General features: G+C 38.3%; 1 protein-coding gene across 1 annotated transcript; it reads left to right on the plus strand.

Annotated features, from left to right (window-relative positions):
- The first annotated feature begins 764 nt into the window (after positions 1–764).
- LOC149717972 (uncharacterized) lies at positions 765–17,767 on the plus strand. Its single transcript, XM_089841782.1, has 8 exons — positions 765–1,130; positions 8,914–9,187; positions 10,243–10,349; positions 13,775–14,149; positions 14,634–14,813; positions 15,465–15,578; positions 15,654–15,735; positions 16,378–17,767. The coding sequence occupies exons 1-8, from the start codon at positions 1,013–1,015 to the stop codon at positions 16,463–16,465; spliced, it is 1,338 nt and encodes a 445-aa protein (XP_089697908.1). The 5' UTR covers positions 765–1,012; the 3' UTR covers positions 16,466–17,767.
- Positions 17,768–17,793: the final 26 nt, after the last annotated feature.

Here is a 17,793-nt window from a genome sequence, read left to right on the forward strand (position 1 = left end):
ACTTGTAAATTCTAAAATAGGAACTTTTAGAATTGTAATGTCGTAACCCGATACTAAATTTCCTTTCACTATAGCAGCAAAGACTATATATATTGAACCAACTGAACTACGTCCGATAGAAATATCTCCAGTGGGAGAGAGGATGAAGAGAAGGACCCTTGTTTCCTGAAATAAAACACTTCATTTTTGCCCCTACCCTACATGCCTCGCGATAGCTTCCACTATAGTTTATTTATAAACAGGAACCTACCCTTGGGATATTTGAAAGGAACGAAATATTTTGACTATGCATTTTGCTGATTCCGCGCGATCATTTTTTGTCAAGAGGGTGTCGTACCATAAAAAAAATTGTTACGATGCGTTGCGAAATATGTAGCTCGAGAAAATATTTAAAATTTTTGATTTTTCCTAACGGATTATTATGTTTTCTAGGCCTACGCAAAAATGGGAATAAGCCTGAAACTTAAGGCGTTCTTGGGATTGAAGCAGTCGTTTCGTTTGTTCATCCAGAACGCACCGCGAGAAATGCTGCTCCAGAAATATTTTGCGTTTCTATATGGATTAGGCATATTTTCCATTTTTCCAAAAATTAATCTTCCTTCTCTCTCCCTTTCCGCATCTGTTGATATTATCGCGCCTTTAACTATAAAGAAATAACGTTTCGGGCGTTGTCCGTTTGGCGTCGCTGTACCAGGAATATATCCCCCCTTTTCTCTATATTCTAAGGAAGCCAAGGTTTCCACGCACTCCCAGAGACCCAGCATCCGCTAGAAAATTTTCGACCCCTAGTGTCCATTAGGCGCGATTTCTAGAAAAGTGGGGGAGCGATGCTTTCTGCTAGGTCCGACTCCGATCCTCTCGGGCGCCTTCCTTCAGTTCAGTAGAGAGCGGAAGAGTGACTAGAGACTGGCAAGCAACCGTCCGAGAGTGGAACTCGCGCTCTAGAGTTGCTATAAACCCGGATGTTCGTGTCGAAGGACTCTCAGAAGCAAAATGAGCCTTCGCGAACGGGATGTCGCCTAGGCCTTTCCAGCCGTCGACAGTTCGCCGCACCGCCGCTTCTTCGCTCACTGCCGCTGCCTGCACTTATTCCCTATTACTACTTCTCAGCCTAAACAGTCGCCTCGCAGGTAAGCCCAACCATTTTTACTCCTCTCCTCGGCCCTGGCATGCACTCGGTGGAGAAGATACAGTACATATCTTCCACTTAGCAACCGTTGCTAACCGACGATAGGAGAAAAGAGACTGAGGGAGAGATATCTTAGGAGCGTTTATTTCCCAAAAACCTATAGGCCAGTAGACTCCGTGGCGCAGGATTTGTGTCGCCAAAGGTTCCGTTAGCTAGTTTTCGCCTTCATTTAGGTTTTAAGCCAGGGAAGTTAGTCGCTATTGATTCCGTCGAGGTTGAGTTTGCCTCTCTCGGGTTCGTTGCCCATTGGAAAAAGAATACCCCGTTCTCTCTAGACTATAACGTACCTTGCCTACGCTTCTTGGTTGTTTAATGCAGAATGTGGTGCGTAGATTTTTGGGATTCATATCTATTTTTCTCATACCTTTTCTGTTGATTTTTATTACATTCTTCTTTGCGTCCGTCTATCCCTGTTCCGTGTGCTTTGTGAGAAGGGATGGAGACTAGGTTGAGAAAGGTCTTGAGAACACGAGTTTATAACGATAATAATCTTGATCTAAATTTTATTTATTTTTCCCTTCTAAACAAACCCTGAATAATTATGGGATGGGTGCCTAGATAAATTTAAATATATGCGGGCTCTAGGGTTCAATGACGTTTACCCAACTTAACTTTCGTATCTCCTTACAATCTGAGATGCTATTTTCTTTATCTTGTGATGTATCACGAAAAATAACCACCATACATCGTCCACCTTTTTAAATATACGATTCTGCACATGTGTTTTATAAAAAATCATATTTCGCATTGGTAAAACGCACGTTTAAAAATATGCATACCTTCGTTTGAAACCTGTTTCGCCTTATACTTGTGGGTGTTTATTATTGAAATATCTATATTTTGAAAGGGATTGAGTATAAGCATAAGTTCGTAAGATATGTGCCATAAGTCTGTCACTGGTTAGAAACTGGAGCTTGTTATTAAGTGACGTAGGTCATAGATTCTGGTGAGGCGCTGTTAAAGACTCAGGAATGCAAAACCGAGTGTAGTACTTCAATTCTCGCTTGTCGTTCTCGAACTAGCTCGAACTGTAAGTCTCTAGAATTACGAAGTATAGGTAGTGTCATACTTATGGAAAGGAGCATATCTTATAAGCTTATGGTATAAGATAGACGATCACGAATATTCTGGGGTTTATACGTAATTCCTAACTACTTCTTTTTTTATGCCAAACATCGCTCGCTCGTTCCATAAAATATTGGATGCGCGTGTCTATGTAGTTAGGCCCGATTTACATCCCATCCTCTTTTTCGACCTAAACATCCCGCAATTACTTTACGAAAACCGTTTTTCCAAACTAATAACGCTGCCAAAGGCTGCTATATATTAGCTTTAGTGTTAAATTGAAATGGTACATGAGTATGGCTACTGACTATATCATAAAACTCGTTCTTTGGTCCCCAAAAAGTATGACCAAATTCGTTATTTTTTTGAGGAATGTACAATACGAGATAATTCAGCGTATAAATTAATAATCCTTCTTATAATTGAAAAGGTCTTTCTTTTCTTATTCTTTTCCTTAATTGAATAATTGTTGTATACGTAATTATAATTATGGTATTCTGGAATTTTAATTCCGTTAACGCCGCGTAATTTGCATGATATAATATAAATTTTCTCTCCAGTCTCTGGGATGCGTTTAGGAAAAGGAGGAGATGGGTAATTCTATACGGTTGTCCCCGGATTCTTTATGAAATATTTTGAGAGCGCGAGAATCAAGATAAAAAAAAATAATAAAAAAATTAGAACCATGTGGGTCAGAGAAAATCGATAACTTCATGACGGTGTTCAAATTTTTTTTTTATTTTTTTACTGATTTTTTTATTTGGGAATTTTGAAGAATTGAGGTTAAAAACAAGAATAGGTAGATGCGTATATACCTTTTTATTAAGTATAAAACACTTAATAGACGCTTTTAAAAAATAATTTGTAGCTTGAATTATTTTTTTTCTTCAAAATTACTAAATAATAAACCACTTAGTTCCGTCATAAGTTTTGAAGTTTAATTTTAAAATAATAAAACTCCCCGATGAGCTAACTTTTAAAACTTTATACTTAATTTTATACAATTTAACTGCAGGATTTAAGTGGGGGGGGGGGGAATAATGTGAAACGCTTTTTTGAAATCCCCGAGTTTTTAAGAGGAAATTGGTAGCCCATGGCCAAAACTGCTTTTCGAAGTAATTTTCGAAAGTGGTAGAGCTTTTATAGTTGGTGGGTGTAGGAATAAACTAAGGTACTTTTAAAAGTAGTAATACGTTTTCTCTCTCTCTCTCTCTCTCTCTCTCTCTCTCTCTCTCTCTCTCTCTCTCTCTCTCTCTCTCTCTCTCTCTCTCTCTCTCTCTCACTCTCCTCCAACTCATCCCCATTTAAAAGCGTAAAAGGAAACCAGAGAGAGAGGGTGGGGGAAGAAGGAATTGCTCCTTCATCTTCGGTCACTTCAAAGGAGAAGATGCGGCGGCGATGGAAGAGGCTGAGAGGGCTGGAGAGGATGGGAAGAAAAAATGTCCCCTTAAAGAAACTATTTCTTGGGAATGGAGAGGGGAGACATCTTTAGCACCTTTTTAAGTCGCTTTAAATGGACAGTCCGTTCCCTAACTGAAATTGTCTTGAATTCCAGATTCAACTCATCCTAAGTCCTTCGTTAATGAACTGATACTGGGGAAGGAACTGGGATAATGTGTACTTTGGGTAGAGCAAGAGAAAGCGACACTTGTAGCATTCTACACATTGTTTCATATAATATGAACAACGGACCATAGTGTAATGACGAAAAAAGGAAAAATGTGGACGGTTATGAAGTTATTTTTAGATGAGTAATAATTAGTTGACAGTATTTAGAAAGGTGGGAAGGGATGTTTTTAAGTATGATATTAGAGTCAACTAACTTCGATTAGTAAGATGGCTAGGTTTTTGTGTTGAAGGCCGCTTTGTTACTTTATTGTTCAACTTATGACGGAGAATAGGTGGAAAGCTACGGCGTATGTGTTGTTTATGCATTGACCAAGCGGCTATTTTTACCTTCCCCTAACATTTTTGTATTAGTTCGAAAAAAATGAACAGTCAACGTTACACGCCTAATCAGTCTCGATTGAATGTGGCCCACACAACACCGAACCGGACCCAAAATTCCGGACTGGAAAAATACCATAGAATTCACTTTGCTCTAGCGTGTTTTTGTTTGTAACGTAGAAACGAATACTGATAAAGCCTTACCCGTCTCTTTTAAGCCTATATACAGTATACCTTTTCTCTCATTGCCTCTAAATTAGTGAACAGTTTTTATGTAACTGTTTGGTGCAAGGGGTGGATACTTCGTTTCATTTTATACGGAGAAAATGAGTTTTTGATTTCTCTGCATCTAAACACGTTTTTTTTATTACATATAGGTGTATATTACACAACTCAGGAGTGCTTGTATATAATTTCACAAAGAACATTCTTGAAATACCCTGATTTTATCAAAGAAAACTAGTATATTCCATTAGATTTTTCTTTCTTTCTTGGATTACAAACGGTATACGTAAAAGGGAAGAATTCGCAATTCCCCAGCCGTTGTATATCATGCGAAACACCAGATAGCGAGCTCTTTTTTTTTAAAAAAGAAAGAGAGAAAAGGTTAGCCTATGTGTAAGAAACGTTGTAAATTTGGTTAATGCGAAATGCAATTTGTCAAAAGATTAGATGCACGTATCGTTTGCCTTAAGGTTTAGCTAATAATATCGACTTAAACATCCATCCCAAGATGAGTATTCACTAAATCCCCAAAGGTAAGGTCGAATTTATACAAGCGTAACTGCAATATATACATCATTACCTATATTACTATTGAAAATTGGGATGATTTACGAGTAAAACCATCAGAATACGTTACAAGGAGATTAGTGTACGCTATTATACGGTGTATCGATATCCTTACAAAGGATAAATTTGTTAACAATATCTTGCGTCATTTGACACTGCGTCCCTTTTCATTGGCCTGTTGCCAAACATGTCGTTGATGAAATTCAACCCTTTTATTCCTTAACTAATTTATTTAAAATGCAACGCACCTATAGAGAGGCCCGGTAAGCCCATGAGATTAAAAATATTCTAATTTAACTTTAATGTAAAAATTTTTGTAGGAGGATACGTTTATATTTCTTCTCTTTAGAACTAATATGATAATGCACGGAGCAACCTACCCCCTTGACTACTATTTAGGTCATTTAGTAATTAACCCTAAAAACCCCACGATGCTTGTGGTGTATTAGCGTTCAATTTGACAAGGCTTCTTATTAAAATTGTGCTTGATAAATTATTAAGGAGGCGTTGATGATTACAAGGGTACGAGCCGACAATGAATGAAAAACACCGCGTACATCGCGTGGGAGGGTTATGTTTTTTTAAACAATATATTCTCAATTATGCAAAACAGCTTTTAGTCTTTATGTCTTACCCGCCTTAATTCGTAAGCTTGTTTGTCTCTCGCTCTTAACAAATTAAACTTGTAGGTTCCTTCCACGTGATAAATTAACCAGCCATTTTTGATCTTGGGCGTTAACCAAAAGTCTATTAATTAATGTAAAATAGTTAGCGAGTCAGGTTGAGAATTTTTATCATCTTTTGATAGGAAATTTAGGTTACCCACAAACGTGATGAGTCTATTAATCTTTTGTTTACTTAGTATAATTAGAACCTTGGCTTTAAGACGTGTGTTTTTTTTTTTATTGCTGAAGGAGTAAAAAAAAGCTGTCGGCTTTTCTGATCGTTTAGTTGATGGATTGACGAGAAACGTAGCACACCACCACATCTTTTCAAGGGTTTTTAGAGTTTTTCGGTGAACTAGCTGCAGTTTCTATGTACTAGCTATAGCTAGGCTAGATGCGTGTGCCAATTTTAGTTATTTTTTTTTCTTCTCTTCCTATTTCCGAAGAAAGAACAACGATAAAAGAGTTGTTTTTTATTTATTTTTTTGACCTTTTACAAAAGCAATAACCCAGTTGGATACGTGTTATTTTTTCCCTTGTTTTTGTTTTCTTAGTCTATAGGCTACGATTTAGGGTTAGCGGTTTATATACAGTGGATGCTCTGATTTTTCAAAGAGAGTATAGGGATTGATTGAGAGCCAAAAGCTTAACGGAGATCCGCACGTTCGAACGTCAACTACAGACTTTTACAAGGATAAAGATAGCTAGGTTAACTCTGTATGCGTATTTCTTGGCGTTGACGTTTGAATTGAACGTCTGGATCAATGTGTTTTCGAGCTGGTTCACGTGATGCTTAGTATATAAATTCAAATGGAGACTTCAGTAGGAGTTTGAAGTCGTTCGGAAATACCTAGTGAGATCTTTATCCGGAACTGCGGAAGTAAAACTAAGACTTAGCTATTTACATAAGGCAAATACAAGAATATATAACGTTTTCCCAAGGAATATTGACTTGAATAATACAAGGTGTTCTTCGAAACTAATATAAATTCGTCGTTCAGTTTGGATATTCAAGGGAAAGTTAAAATAAATTCGTAGAAAATAAGAACCCATATTTCGAAATCTCTTCCAAGATAGTAGTACTCCCTTAGGGTTTTAAGACACGAATTTCGACTTTACATCCGGGCCCCGTTATTGCCAATGATGCGAGTACCACTATATCTGCAAGGTGGTGGCAAGCATGCAAATAAAACAGGCAATATGCGCTATATAAAGAAAAACATTTTTTTTGGAAAGATAGAGGTCAAAAAGACTTTCAAAGGTTTCCCATATTTCAGAGCTTAAATCCGGCCGTATCTCTAGCTCGTATATGAAAACTGCATACATGCTTATCTGCGTTTGCAGAAATAAAATGATTCCCTGCATGGATTCAAGGATTAAAAGTGTGGCTGCTTGAAAGATGTTTACACTTTAGATTTGAATTCATCCCGAGCCAAGTCCAAACCAAACCAAACCGAACCGGATTACCTTCTAAATTTACACGTATCCCCTTTGTTTTCATTGGTGTAAACTCAACATAAAACCTACCTTTACCCTTATCTTTTGCGTGTAACATATAGCAGACGATTAACATCGCGTGTTTTGTTATTGCTTTACCTCACACACATTCACGAGCTTATAAAGCTTTTTGGCTGGATTAAACCGGCGGGCTCGGATTGCCTTTATGTAACTGTATAAGTACTTGGCATTAAAAGCAAGGCACCCCATGGTATTAAAACCGTTACGACCAGGTGTTGTGGACACTTTTACGAGTTCCTAGTTGGTAGGTCGGTTAGGATTTTATTTAAAGGGTACCATAGATTTTTATTCGCGCGGCTTCTGGTACTTTTCTCGTCTATATTTTTAATCCCTCGTTAAGCCTTGGTCTTATATTATCAAGTATCAACCCAGTTTTAGACGTAAAAGACCGAAATTTAACCAGCCCACGATATTTTCCCGCTAAATCGTCAGTTTTATGATAACGCAATTTGTCCTTTTGGGTGCCAACTAGTGTCTACCGAAATGGAGGCAATATTGCTAAGGTTACAGAACGTATATTCACAAAACCCTTTCTCCCCCTTTACCTGGTATTGTTTCTGTTAACGAGACAAGACACGGGGTTAATACAGCCACTCTTTCCCCCCCCCCAACCCCATAGTTATTATTATGAAAGAGGCCCCTTCCGCGATCATCGAACGAAACCTAGCAAGGTCACTTGACCCTAAGGTGATTACGGACGGTAGTCTTTCGTAACTCTTGGATGAAGTGTAAAGTTCGGTAGGGTTGGGACATAGGAAAACCTTTTCATCGCTGGCCGCGCTTTGCAAGCTAAGCCTAAAACCCAAACTATAATTATAATTCCACCCTTACACCCACTGGTTCTCCGCTCTTAGCACCCCCGCTCGCTCTGATGGACTCTTTAGCTGTGGAGAATCGAGTGTGTGCTCGAGAGCATCCAAGGCCCCAGTTTTCTCAACGAGGCGAAACGAAAACAAAAACGCCTCTCTCTACATCATTCTAAAAAAAATTAAGAGGAAAGCTATATTCTTTCCTAAATGGATCTCTCTCTAGAATCTCTCCCTTCCATCAACCACAGGCAAGTCCTCACTCACCCTGTTGAGGATGGTTAAGCCTAACCACTATACCTCTCTTGTAATTATTCCCGGATAACCTCACCTATTCTGAAATTGGTTCGGGGTTTAGTTCAGTTTGCATGCTCTAGCGCGCATTTTGGAGCATTTTCTTTTCAGGACAGGGTCGTGACGGATCACGATTTTGATTCTGATAAAATGAATAAACCTTATTCATTAAAAATATAAAGCTATTAGTTAGGACTTTGGCGAAGGTTACTGTTGGTATTTTTCAGTATTGATATTGGCAGAGTTTGAACTCGCGCGTGTATTCGGTTGAAAGAGTCTATTGTTGTGATACGTTATTCTAAGGAGGGTGGCATGCACTGAAAATTCGATAGGTGATACGGGGCTTTGTCCGCCTTTATCCGACTATTCTGACAAGATGACTGATTGGTTTACTCAGATCAATGGGCCAAACCCACTATCTAATGTAGTTACCAAACTGATATCGAGGAATTTCCCTTCTGATTAATCTTACGAACATAATATCCCCCTTGTTCTTTTACCAATAGGCTCCTTCTGAACTTAGACGTTTTAAACCACCCTTAAGCGTAATGTTTTAGAAAATCTTTAAGCCCATTTTTCGCTGATATTTCTTTGGACCTAATTCGTGTAACCAATGATGGTCTCAATATATTTTCAGTTGCAACCGGACCTAACTCGTTGCTACGCGAGTCCTTCTGTGATCTGGACGAGATTAGACTGCGTTGCGAATCAAGCAAGTATCTGTTGACCATTCACGGAGCCCAATTCACGACTGATTTTGATACGGTGCTCAACGGAACGTGCCTTGGGAGAAGCGGAGCTGGAGACGAAGAACTGACGTTGCTTGGAGAGGAAGTCTTACAAGAAGACTATAAGAAAGAAAATCAGCTCAAGATCTGTTCCGAGGATATTCGAGTCTCTCTCAATAGCCAGTAAGAATAAACTACCATTTTTTTTTATTTGCATTCAATGCCTTTATGACGAGAGGTTGTTGAACGAGGTACAATATATAAATGGGGTTAAGATATCAATTCTTGCTTGATAAGAACGTTCGACAAGAACCATACTATTCATTTCAAAAAAAAACTCTTAACAACAAGTCAAAGAAATGAAATGATCCCACGACATACATGAGCCTTTTCTTATCTTCTTTGAGTCCAGTTTGTGACATCAGTTATAAAACAACCGTGAATTTGTCACAAACCTGACGCCATAATACAAAGTTGCGCTAACGGATATAGCACGTGTACACCTTTGGGACTGGAACCCAAAAATGTCACCCTCTTTTTTTGCCCGTACCTTAGTGGGTGTATCTGCTTCATTACTTTGATGGATTATCCAATGGAATCAAGGGTGAAACGGTCTGGAAAAATATTAAATGTACACATGGGCCCAATACGGTTACACTCTGGGACTGGTAAGGGTGTTAAGTTCTTTTAGGAGAGGATATTTTTATCGACAACGATCAGTTTGGAACGCCAGCAATTTCGACCGCTTTTATCACCCGAGCTGAAGAAACCAGCTCGCAAAATGTTTTCGTCTTACGGACGGTGGAAGGAAGTGATCTATATTTGTTGCCACCCGTCTCGCCTATTAAAAAACAGAGCGGGAAATGAGCTAACGTGTACAAGGGTGATAAGAGCCGTTGGGCGAACGTGCATGCACGCTATCCTGCTGTACTTTAGCGGAATAGCTACCTTCCTAATGAACCATAAATTACTCCTAAATTAGCCGAAAACTTTAGTATGTAATGTCCCTGGCCTTTTTTTTATTCGCCGAAGGGACATCGTGCGGTGCTCTCGCTCTGCTCTGGGAATGAATCTCCGTCGTTATATGTTAGTCGTTTCTCTTAGTTTAATTGCCTAACATTTGTTGAGGGTGCGGGTTAGATAATGACCTACCTGTGGTTATACATTTGAGTTTCCAACTTGGACTCAAGAATGAATGGATCAAAATTAATTTTGCGTTATTTGTTTATCCATTTCAGGTGCGCTGGTGCAACCGAGTGCGTTTACAACTACACTCACCATCACATAGACAAAGTCTGCTCGACCTCACCTGGAACCATAACCGTCGAGTACCAGTGCGTTCCTGGTAAGTTACACTTCTTAAATCAGAACCCTGCATGCACAAGCTCCAAAACTTAATTCTTTTTCTATCTCAGTTTTCCAATCTGCAAGGGGGAAGGGATTTATTTTAACGATTGAATCTTTTTGCCTTATACTAGCGTTTTAACTTTTTCTTAATCGCCGAAACCTTTCAATTTCTTTTCTTGTTCCCGCGATTTTCTCTTTTCCATAAAAGGGAGTCAGTCGTATGTAGGCACTTAGCTACATTAAGTCATTCCTAACCAACCCTCATCTGAACATCGAAAAGTCTCCCAAAAATCGATAACTTTCTTCTACTGGTTTTTTTTATCCTGAGGAACCAAATGCGGTTGGTTGGTAGGTTGAGGTAGTTTTTTATCTCCACGTTAATAGGGAAAATGGGAGGAACGGGAGCTAAATTTTTTACTGGGGAGCAGAGAAATCAGTTCGCGAGTCGCCCTAGCCGGAACATTTTAGCGCTAATGTACCACGAGAACCTTCTTTAAACACGTTCCATCGCCCTAAAATTCCTTACATAAGCTCAAAATGGACATCCTGCCTTATATCTCTCTTCCTTAGTTTCCTCTCAGGGTCACGTGACGCGACTTTTAGGCTTTGGAGAAGATGACACATCAAGTGGTTGGTTCTATGTAGAAATTGAACGGAAAATATCTTGGTCACCACTATTGACTTTTAGTTTTAGATATGAACTTATCCCGGATCATGTCCGAAAAAAGTGTTTCAGGCCCAAAATGCAATTCTGTTGAGGCTATAACTAGGACATGGCTCGTTATGGGACTGAATCACTATTTAATACGTGTTATATCGTAAACTGAGGATGAAAACACTGTACCGGTAGTAGGTTTTTTAATCTTCCGCATCCTCTATACTTACTTCCGACTCTTTTACTCATACCCGGAAGTCAGTGGCTCATTTCCGTCTGATTGAAACAAAGGCCAAGGAAAAAGTGCTTTGTGGAGCTTACTGCTTTGGGGGTATGTCGACGTGAAAGCGAGATTAGAGAGGCTTATAAAGATTTAATTAGAAAATTTTCCAAAATTCTAAAATCTCATGGCATACAAGCTTTCCTCCGACTTATTTGTCAAAAAGATTATTAACTTAATTCCCTCTACTTGAAAAATTGGGTATTGGTCCCCTAGACAAGGCGTAGAGTCTCCCAAGTATAAATGTAAAGAAAGGAAACTCATTTCGCTTATTTTGAGACTCTAACGGAAGCAAAGAGAGGAAGAGGCCATTATTCTTGTTAAGGATTACTTTGAGACATTTGCGCCTACATTTCGGTGAGTCTTACAAATCCCTTGGCCCTTTCTCTTCGTCTCGAATGTCAAAGTAGAGCCCGCGCTACCATCTACGTTAACATTCCAACATTCGAAGACATAACCTTCCCAAGATTAGTGCCGGATAAAAAATAAGGGTAATCAAACACGTTATCATACTGAAGGTATAGTTTGTAGATAGAGAAAAGATAAAAAACCAATCATGCTTTAACATTTAGTCAATATTACTGTGGACTACCACTGAAGGAATGTGAACCCTTCTACACCCATTATCCTAGCTCTAAATAACACCGAAATAGGTAGTAAGGTTAGGACCCAAGAATAATTCTCCATGGGGTCTAATAGAATAAAAGATAGAGAAGTACCATTTCTTTGAATACAAGACCCTTTCGTCTTCATTTTACATGTCCTATGGGTTACATTGAAACTAAATAGACCTATTCAACGTAAACACCGAGCGCAGTTCACGCTACTTCTGATCATATTGCTAAATTTCGAACTAAGGCTTAGGTTTGATTTTGACAGCTTAGCTTAGGCGAAAATGGCCCTTTGGTAATGATAATGGCTGAATTTCTTCCCACACACGCCAACTAACAAATAACACGAGACCTCGCGTGATGGTGAATCATTGACAGCTAAGAAAGTTGCTCCAACACCACTTTCTTCTTCTTCGGCCGCTAGTCTGGCTCTGTAATCTGTATATCAAAATGGGTATTAGCCGTGTCTGCGGACACCTTTTTGGAAAATGGCAAAGATCTTAAGCAGAAAAGTCCGTACCTAAGTCTCGAGTCCATCAAGTAACTCCCCGAGCTGAATAAGAATTATAAGGCGGGAAGGGAATGAGCTATAAATATTACAAGTTCGTGATAACAGCTTCCCCTTTTCCGAACAGACACCTTGGGTAATTCTTTCTTCCTCTTTGATGATCCCTCGCTTACTGATCTATAACAAAGAGTTGTTATTTTTCTCACCCCCTAAGTCCCAGAGGGTCTTACCACGCGGCGATAGGTGATTAGGAATCTATTTTCTAGATGGTGATAAAGAATGCAATTTCCGTTCCTTGCCTTCAGATAAAATAATTTAGTGACGTCATTTGATCAACTGAGTAGATCTCTTTGCCATTTTAGTCACTGATGAAAACTTTCAAGGGATCCTTTCTTTGGAAGTTAGGCCTTCTTTAAGAATCATTGATCTTTCAAACCTACCACTTTTGAAACCTTAAAAATTAAGTACGTGTTCCCAAAATAGGCATAGTTCATTCTTCATAGCTTTTCGTTTCTCGAGTCCAACCTGAAGGTGAATGAATAATTATTTCCTAAACTCCAAACGACTCACTGTCACTCTGTGTTTTTATATTTAACAAATTACAAATTGTCCTCCTTCTTTTGGTAGTCAGTCTAAAGAGTAAATGAATGATGGTGGTTAATATTCCGGGTTCGTAGCCAAATTAAGAATCTAATTGCTTTCTAACGACGTCCCCTCCATTCGTTTAAAAACAAATTAGTTGTCAGATTTTTGTTTTTTTAGGGTTTCCCGGGCCCGGAATCCAGTGAATCTTCTACATATCCGTTATGGTTAGGCTTAGAATTTTGTCCCTTTCAATAATATATACTCTATAAGAATGTATGTTCATGGAACCTTTTCTCAAAGGACTGGGGCGCACTATATAGCTGGATAAGTAAATGTATAAAAATGTATGTTTGGCTTCTCACTGGCCGTACTCTTTTCTAAAGTAATGACTGGTAATATCGTGTATAGGGGATCTTGTTATATCGATATTTATAGACCAAATAAGGGGATTGAAGACGAGGGGGAGTTATATTTTTTATTACTAGAGACTGAGGAAGGGAGATAAAAGGGTATCATAGACTCATTCCGTAGTCAAAGGTGACACTGTCTCGGGGTATAGACGAGAGACACGCTGGGAATATAAAGAAACTTCGATTTCTTTTCTACTATTTTCTTATTGGGTGAATAGGTAAAAACAGTTGAAAAGGGTTAAATGACCCGGCGATCTATCACCCCTTCTTGGTTGGCTATTTTGGGAGCCAAAGCAACTACACGCCTTCACGAACACACATACAAATATATCGTTTTCTTTCCTTTATTTTTTTCTGGTCGGTTTGGAAAACAGAGTCGTCGATACTCCGCTTCTGTAATTACCCGTCGTCCCCCGCGGAAGGATACGTCTCTTCACCCGGTTACCCCTCTTTTTATCCGGGTTTGGTCAACTGTACGTGGAACATCACGGCCGGAGATGGACAGACGATTTCTATGGATTTGTTGGACTATCACCTGAGACCGCCTCGTCCCTATTACGGCAGAAAAATTTGCGACGAAGCTCTCTCGGTCTACGACGGACCCACAGCGGGAGGGACCAAACTGGTCAGCGCTTGCGGACAGTCATTGCACGCCTTGAAGACTTACGAAAGCTCCGGAAACTCCATACTCGTTATTTTCAATTCCGAACGATTTTCGCCCTTTAGGGGATTTCTTTTGTATTACAGAGGTATGAAATAAGATTAGATGGGCTCTGTCCGTTCGTCCCAGAAGGTGCCTTCAATGCGGACAAAGATTATAGAATAGTGTTTAATCTTTGACTAAATTGAAAATACGTTTTGGGATGGTCAGATGTTTATTGCCCAATATTATAGGCCTTCGTCCGCGAATGTACCCATATCTTGTTCCGTTGTCCACGGTTTTAAATTCAACGCGAACGTCAAGGTATATACTTGTAAATGGCAACCAAACTGTTCTTGACGTTCAGCTTCGAATTACTAAATATATAGACGGTCTTATATAAATGGTACATAATATTTCAACCTCAGTTTGCAACAACGCTGCAGAAACGTACTGGAGTTTTTTTCCTTCAGAAGGACAGCGATGATTATTTACAGTGTTGCATTTTGCGGTTGCGTGGCAATGGATTATATGGCTTCGTTCACCACCCCCGGAAATGTTTTCTCATCAGATCTATTTTATTATCGCGTTAGCGAAAGGCTGTCCAACTTTACCACCACCCAAGGACGGGTATATGGTCTATCGTAACGGGACCACCGCCCTTTATATGTGCTGCAAGGGACACTTGTTCAACGACACGTTAGATAACGCCCGACCCGTGCACTGCGTCGACGGACAACATTGGAACGCCACCGTCCCCGCCGCTTGTTTATGTAAGTTCGTAATTAGAGTCCTGAGTTTTGATTAGACGCCTAATGTATGTTTAGTCTAGTTGTAAATTAAATAGCTATGTCTAATCTAATATTCAAAGTGAGCTACTAGATAACATTCCAGACTGGTTAATGACTTAATGTTTGCGATAAACACGTCTTCCTAATGACCAAGCCTGTTTGCTTTAGTGTAGACATTACCTTAATCAATGACGTTTTAAATTCCGCCATTTGTAATCACGAATCGTTAAGCCTAATTTTGATTGAATTCATTTGAATCCCGGCGACATAAAAATATTTTGAAAACACACACCGGGGCCTCTAAAATTAATCCCTCACGTTTCCCAACATTTGTAACTCGTATAAATAGTCGTATCTCGTCGATGTTAATGTAGGACTAGCAGGTGTTTTAAAAACAAGTAAAAATTTGCACACCCCAGTACTTGCTATGATACCATGTTTTCCGGTATCGTACCTATACTTGTTGAGCTTATAAACACAAAAAAGTAAAACGGAGGCACCAACTCTTATCTTTTCACACGACATCTTCGAGGAGGGCGACCTAAATTAGTCTTTATCTCTCTCGCTCTCTTCTGTGTTATATAAGAAAGGGGTATTGCTAAATCTATTCTTGGGTTTTCTCGATGCCTTTAGCTTACGAAGAGCTGCGTGAGAGCGGAAACTATACGGACATTGACTTCATTTGGAACAACACTTACGAATCTTCCAAACCCAAGATTTACCAAGCCGGCAACGATATGTTGGCTGGTAACTAATCTTTCAATTAAACTGTTTCTTATTGTGATAGTTTGAATTGAATGGAATGAATGTCCTCTGTTACAGATATTATTATACCGTCGGCCTTAATGGCTAGTCTCATATTGGGAAATATCATCGTTATGATCATTATTCTCAAGATTAGAAGGTGAGTAAAGGGTTTTGGCTCGTTGATTTATTTATTTATTTAATGATTGTGGTACCTAAGTAGCTGCGTTAAGTACCTGGTTACCATTAATTTTGCTATTGCATTTAATTCCTTGGTTCTTAATCCTGGTTCCCTGCACGTTCTGTAGTCAGAATCACGATATTCATTTGGTGCAAAACAAAAACTTGATTTTAAATCCATGCGTTCACATGGTAAACCCTTTATTTGACATTCATGCATTCTCATCGTAAAACCTTGATTCTAACCCATGAATTGTCATGGTAAACCCTTTATTTCAAACCCATGAATTGTCATGGTAAACCCTTTATTTCAAACCCATGAATTGTCATGGTAAACCCTTTATTTCAAACCCATGAATTGTCATGGTAATTTCCTTGACTCTATTCCAAGTCTTAAGTCATTGTTCTCTAAGAAATACGCGTATCAACCTTTGCCAAACGCAAGACGTTTTTATGATCACCACAGCACGCTTGACTCCTACCTAGCATGGTTGTCAATTTATAACAAATTAGATACGCTGCTATCGATTGCTTTAGACTATGGCCTACTTAGACGGTCCTTCCTAGCTTCCTCGAGCAGTTGGCTCCTTAGGAAGCTCTGAAAATATTCTTTTTTGTTAAGGAAAAACAAAGACAACGATGATTTTGACGACGAAGAGCCACCAAAACCGTGTTCTTCCACGGAACCCCCAAACTTGGATGAAGTTTGACCCTGGATATGACCCCTCTACCACTATCCATCGCGTTGGTCGCTGACCTTCTCTCTCTCTCTATATATATATATACGAATCATATCTCACATTATATTTAATAGCGAGGCATGACCTTATTATCGAAAAGGTGTCTGTGACAGTGAACCCTTACTTGGGCCTAAAAAAACAATGTTCCGCTTAAATGACAGTGTACCGAGTAAAATCAACTACTGACTACAGGCTACAGCAACTGTACTTCCAAAAAAACGGGCCTTAATTTCAGACCAAGGCTTAAATAATAATAATAATAATGCGAATCGGCTACAGTTTTATATAATAATCTACTTAAAAAGGCTTAGCAAGATAATATTGTACTTTAAAAGGTAATAATTTGAAACAGTGACGTAAATAACTAAATATATACATATATATACATAATATAAGAAAAAGTGTATTATCATGCAAAAAACAAACAACATTATGTTTTTGCTTAAATGTGATATCCATAGGTTTTCCCCAGATGTTCTAAAAAGGTTTTAGAAGTATTAAGGTTACATTTTTGAAAATGACACTATCCCTTTAAAAAAAAATTAAAAACATAACAGAGAATCTCATGACGAACCGATTTTAAGTTTCTGTTTTTTGGCGCCAAAAGTATCCCATGTTTCTAGGGCACGTTTTAGATGAATTAAATTTTTCAGGGCGTTTTTTATAAGAAAAATTTTATATAAACAAAATTAATATTTAAATTCGACATTAAGTTACTAATTTCGGAAAAGTGGGTCTAGATGGCGGCGCGAGAGTTTCGTAATCAAAAATATTATAAAATAATATGGCGGCAAAATTTAAAAAAAAAAAAAGTGCGAGAGAGAATCTCTTAATATATATCACTTCCTCGTGTGTTTAATTAATATTAATTTAATTAACACTTATTAACCCTAATTAGAGGCAGTTACCGTAATTAAGTGACGTTAATTGCTTGCGTTTGTAGGGGGAAAACCATTCCAGTAATTATTAATTATTTTTTTTTAGAAATGAGCTTTAATTATGATTTATTAAAGAGAGAAGAAAGGCAGAAAAACATTTAATATATTTTAACAAGTTTTTCGAATTTTCGGATATAAAAAATGAAGATGAAAATCATTAATTATTTAAAAGGTGAATCTTAATATGATGAAGATGAAATTAAAATTTGAGAAATTGTATTTAATTTTCTAACGAAGTTTAGAGAAACGTACGTCGAATGAAACCCATCTCATTCGTGTTTAAATAAATGTACCTTTTTCGATAAAAAAAAATTATTCAAAATTATTTATCGAATTTTGTTTGAAAGGGTTATTTATTGA

This window comes from Phalangium opilio, unplaced genomic scaffold (genome assembly GCF_054372755.1).
Source record: "Phalangium opilio isolate 3A_F unplaced genomic scaffold, DU_Popi_V2 ptg000003l_1, whole genome shotgun sequence".
Lineage (NCBI taxonomy): Eukaryota > Metazoa > Arthropoda > Arachnida > Opiliones > Phalangiidae > Phalangium > Phalangium opilio.

What these genes read in the sequence shown, in the direction of transcription:
- LOC149717972 (XM_089841782.1), top strand. Translation starts at nt 1,013, where the DNA reads ATGTCGCCTAGGCCTTTCCAGCCGTCGACAGTTCGCCGCACCGCCGCT. An exon ending in ATTTCTTTTGTATTACAGAG is followed by an intron (nt 14,150 to 14,633) that starts GTATGAAATAAG and finishes TTATCGCGTTAG; the next exon opens with CGAAAGGCTGTCCAACTTTA. An exon ending in CGGCAACGATATGTTGGCTG is followed by an intron (nt 15,579 to 15,653) that starts GTAACTAATCTT and finishes CCTCTGTTACAG; the next exon opens with ATATTATTATACCGTCGGCC.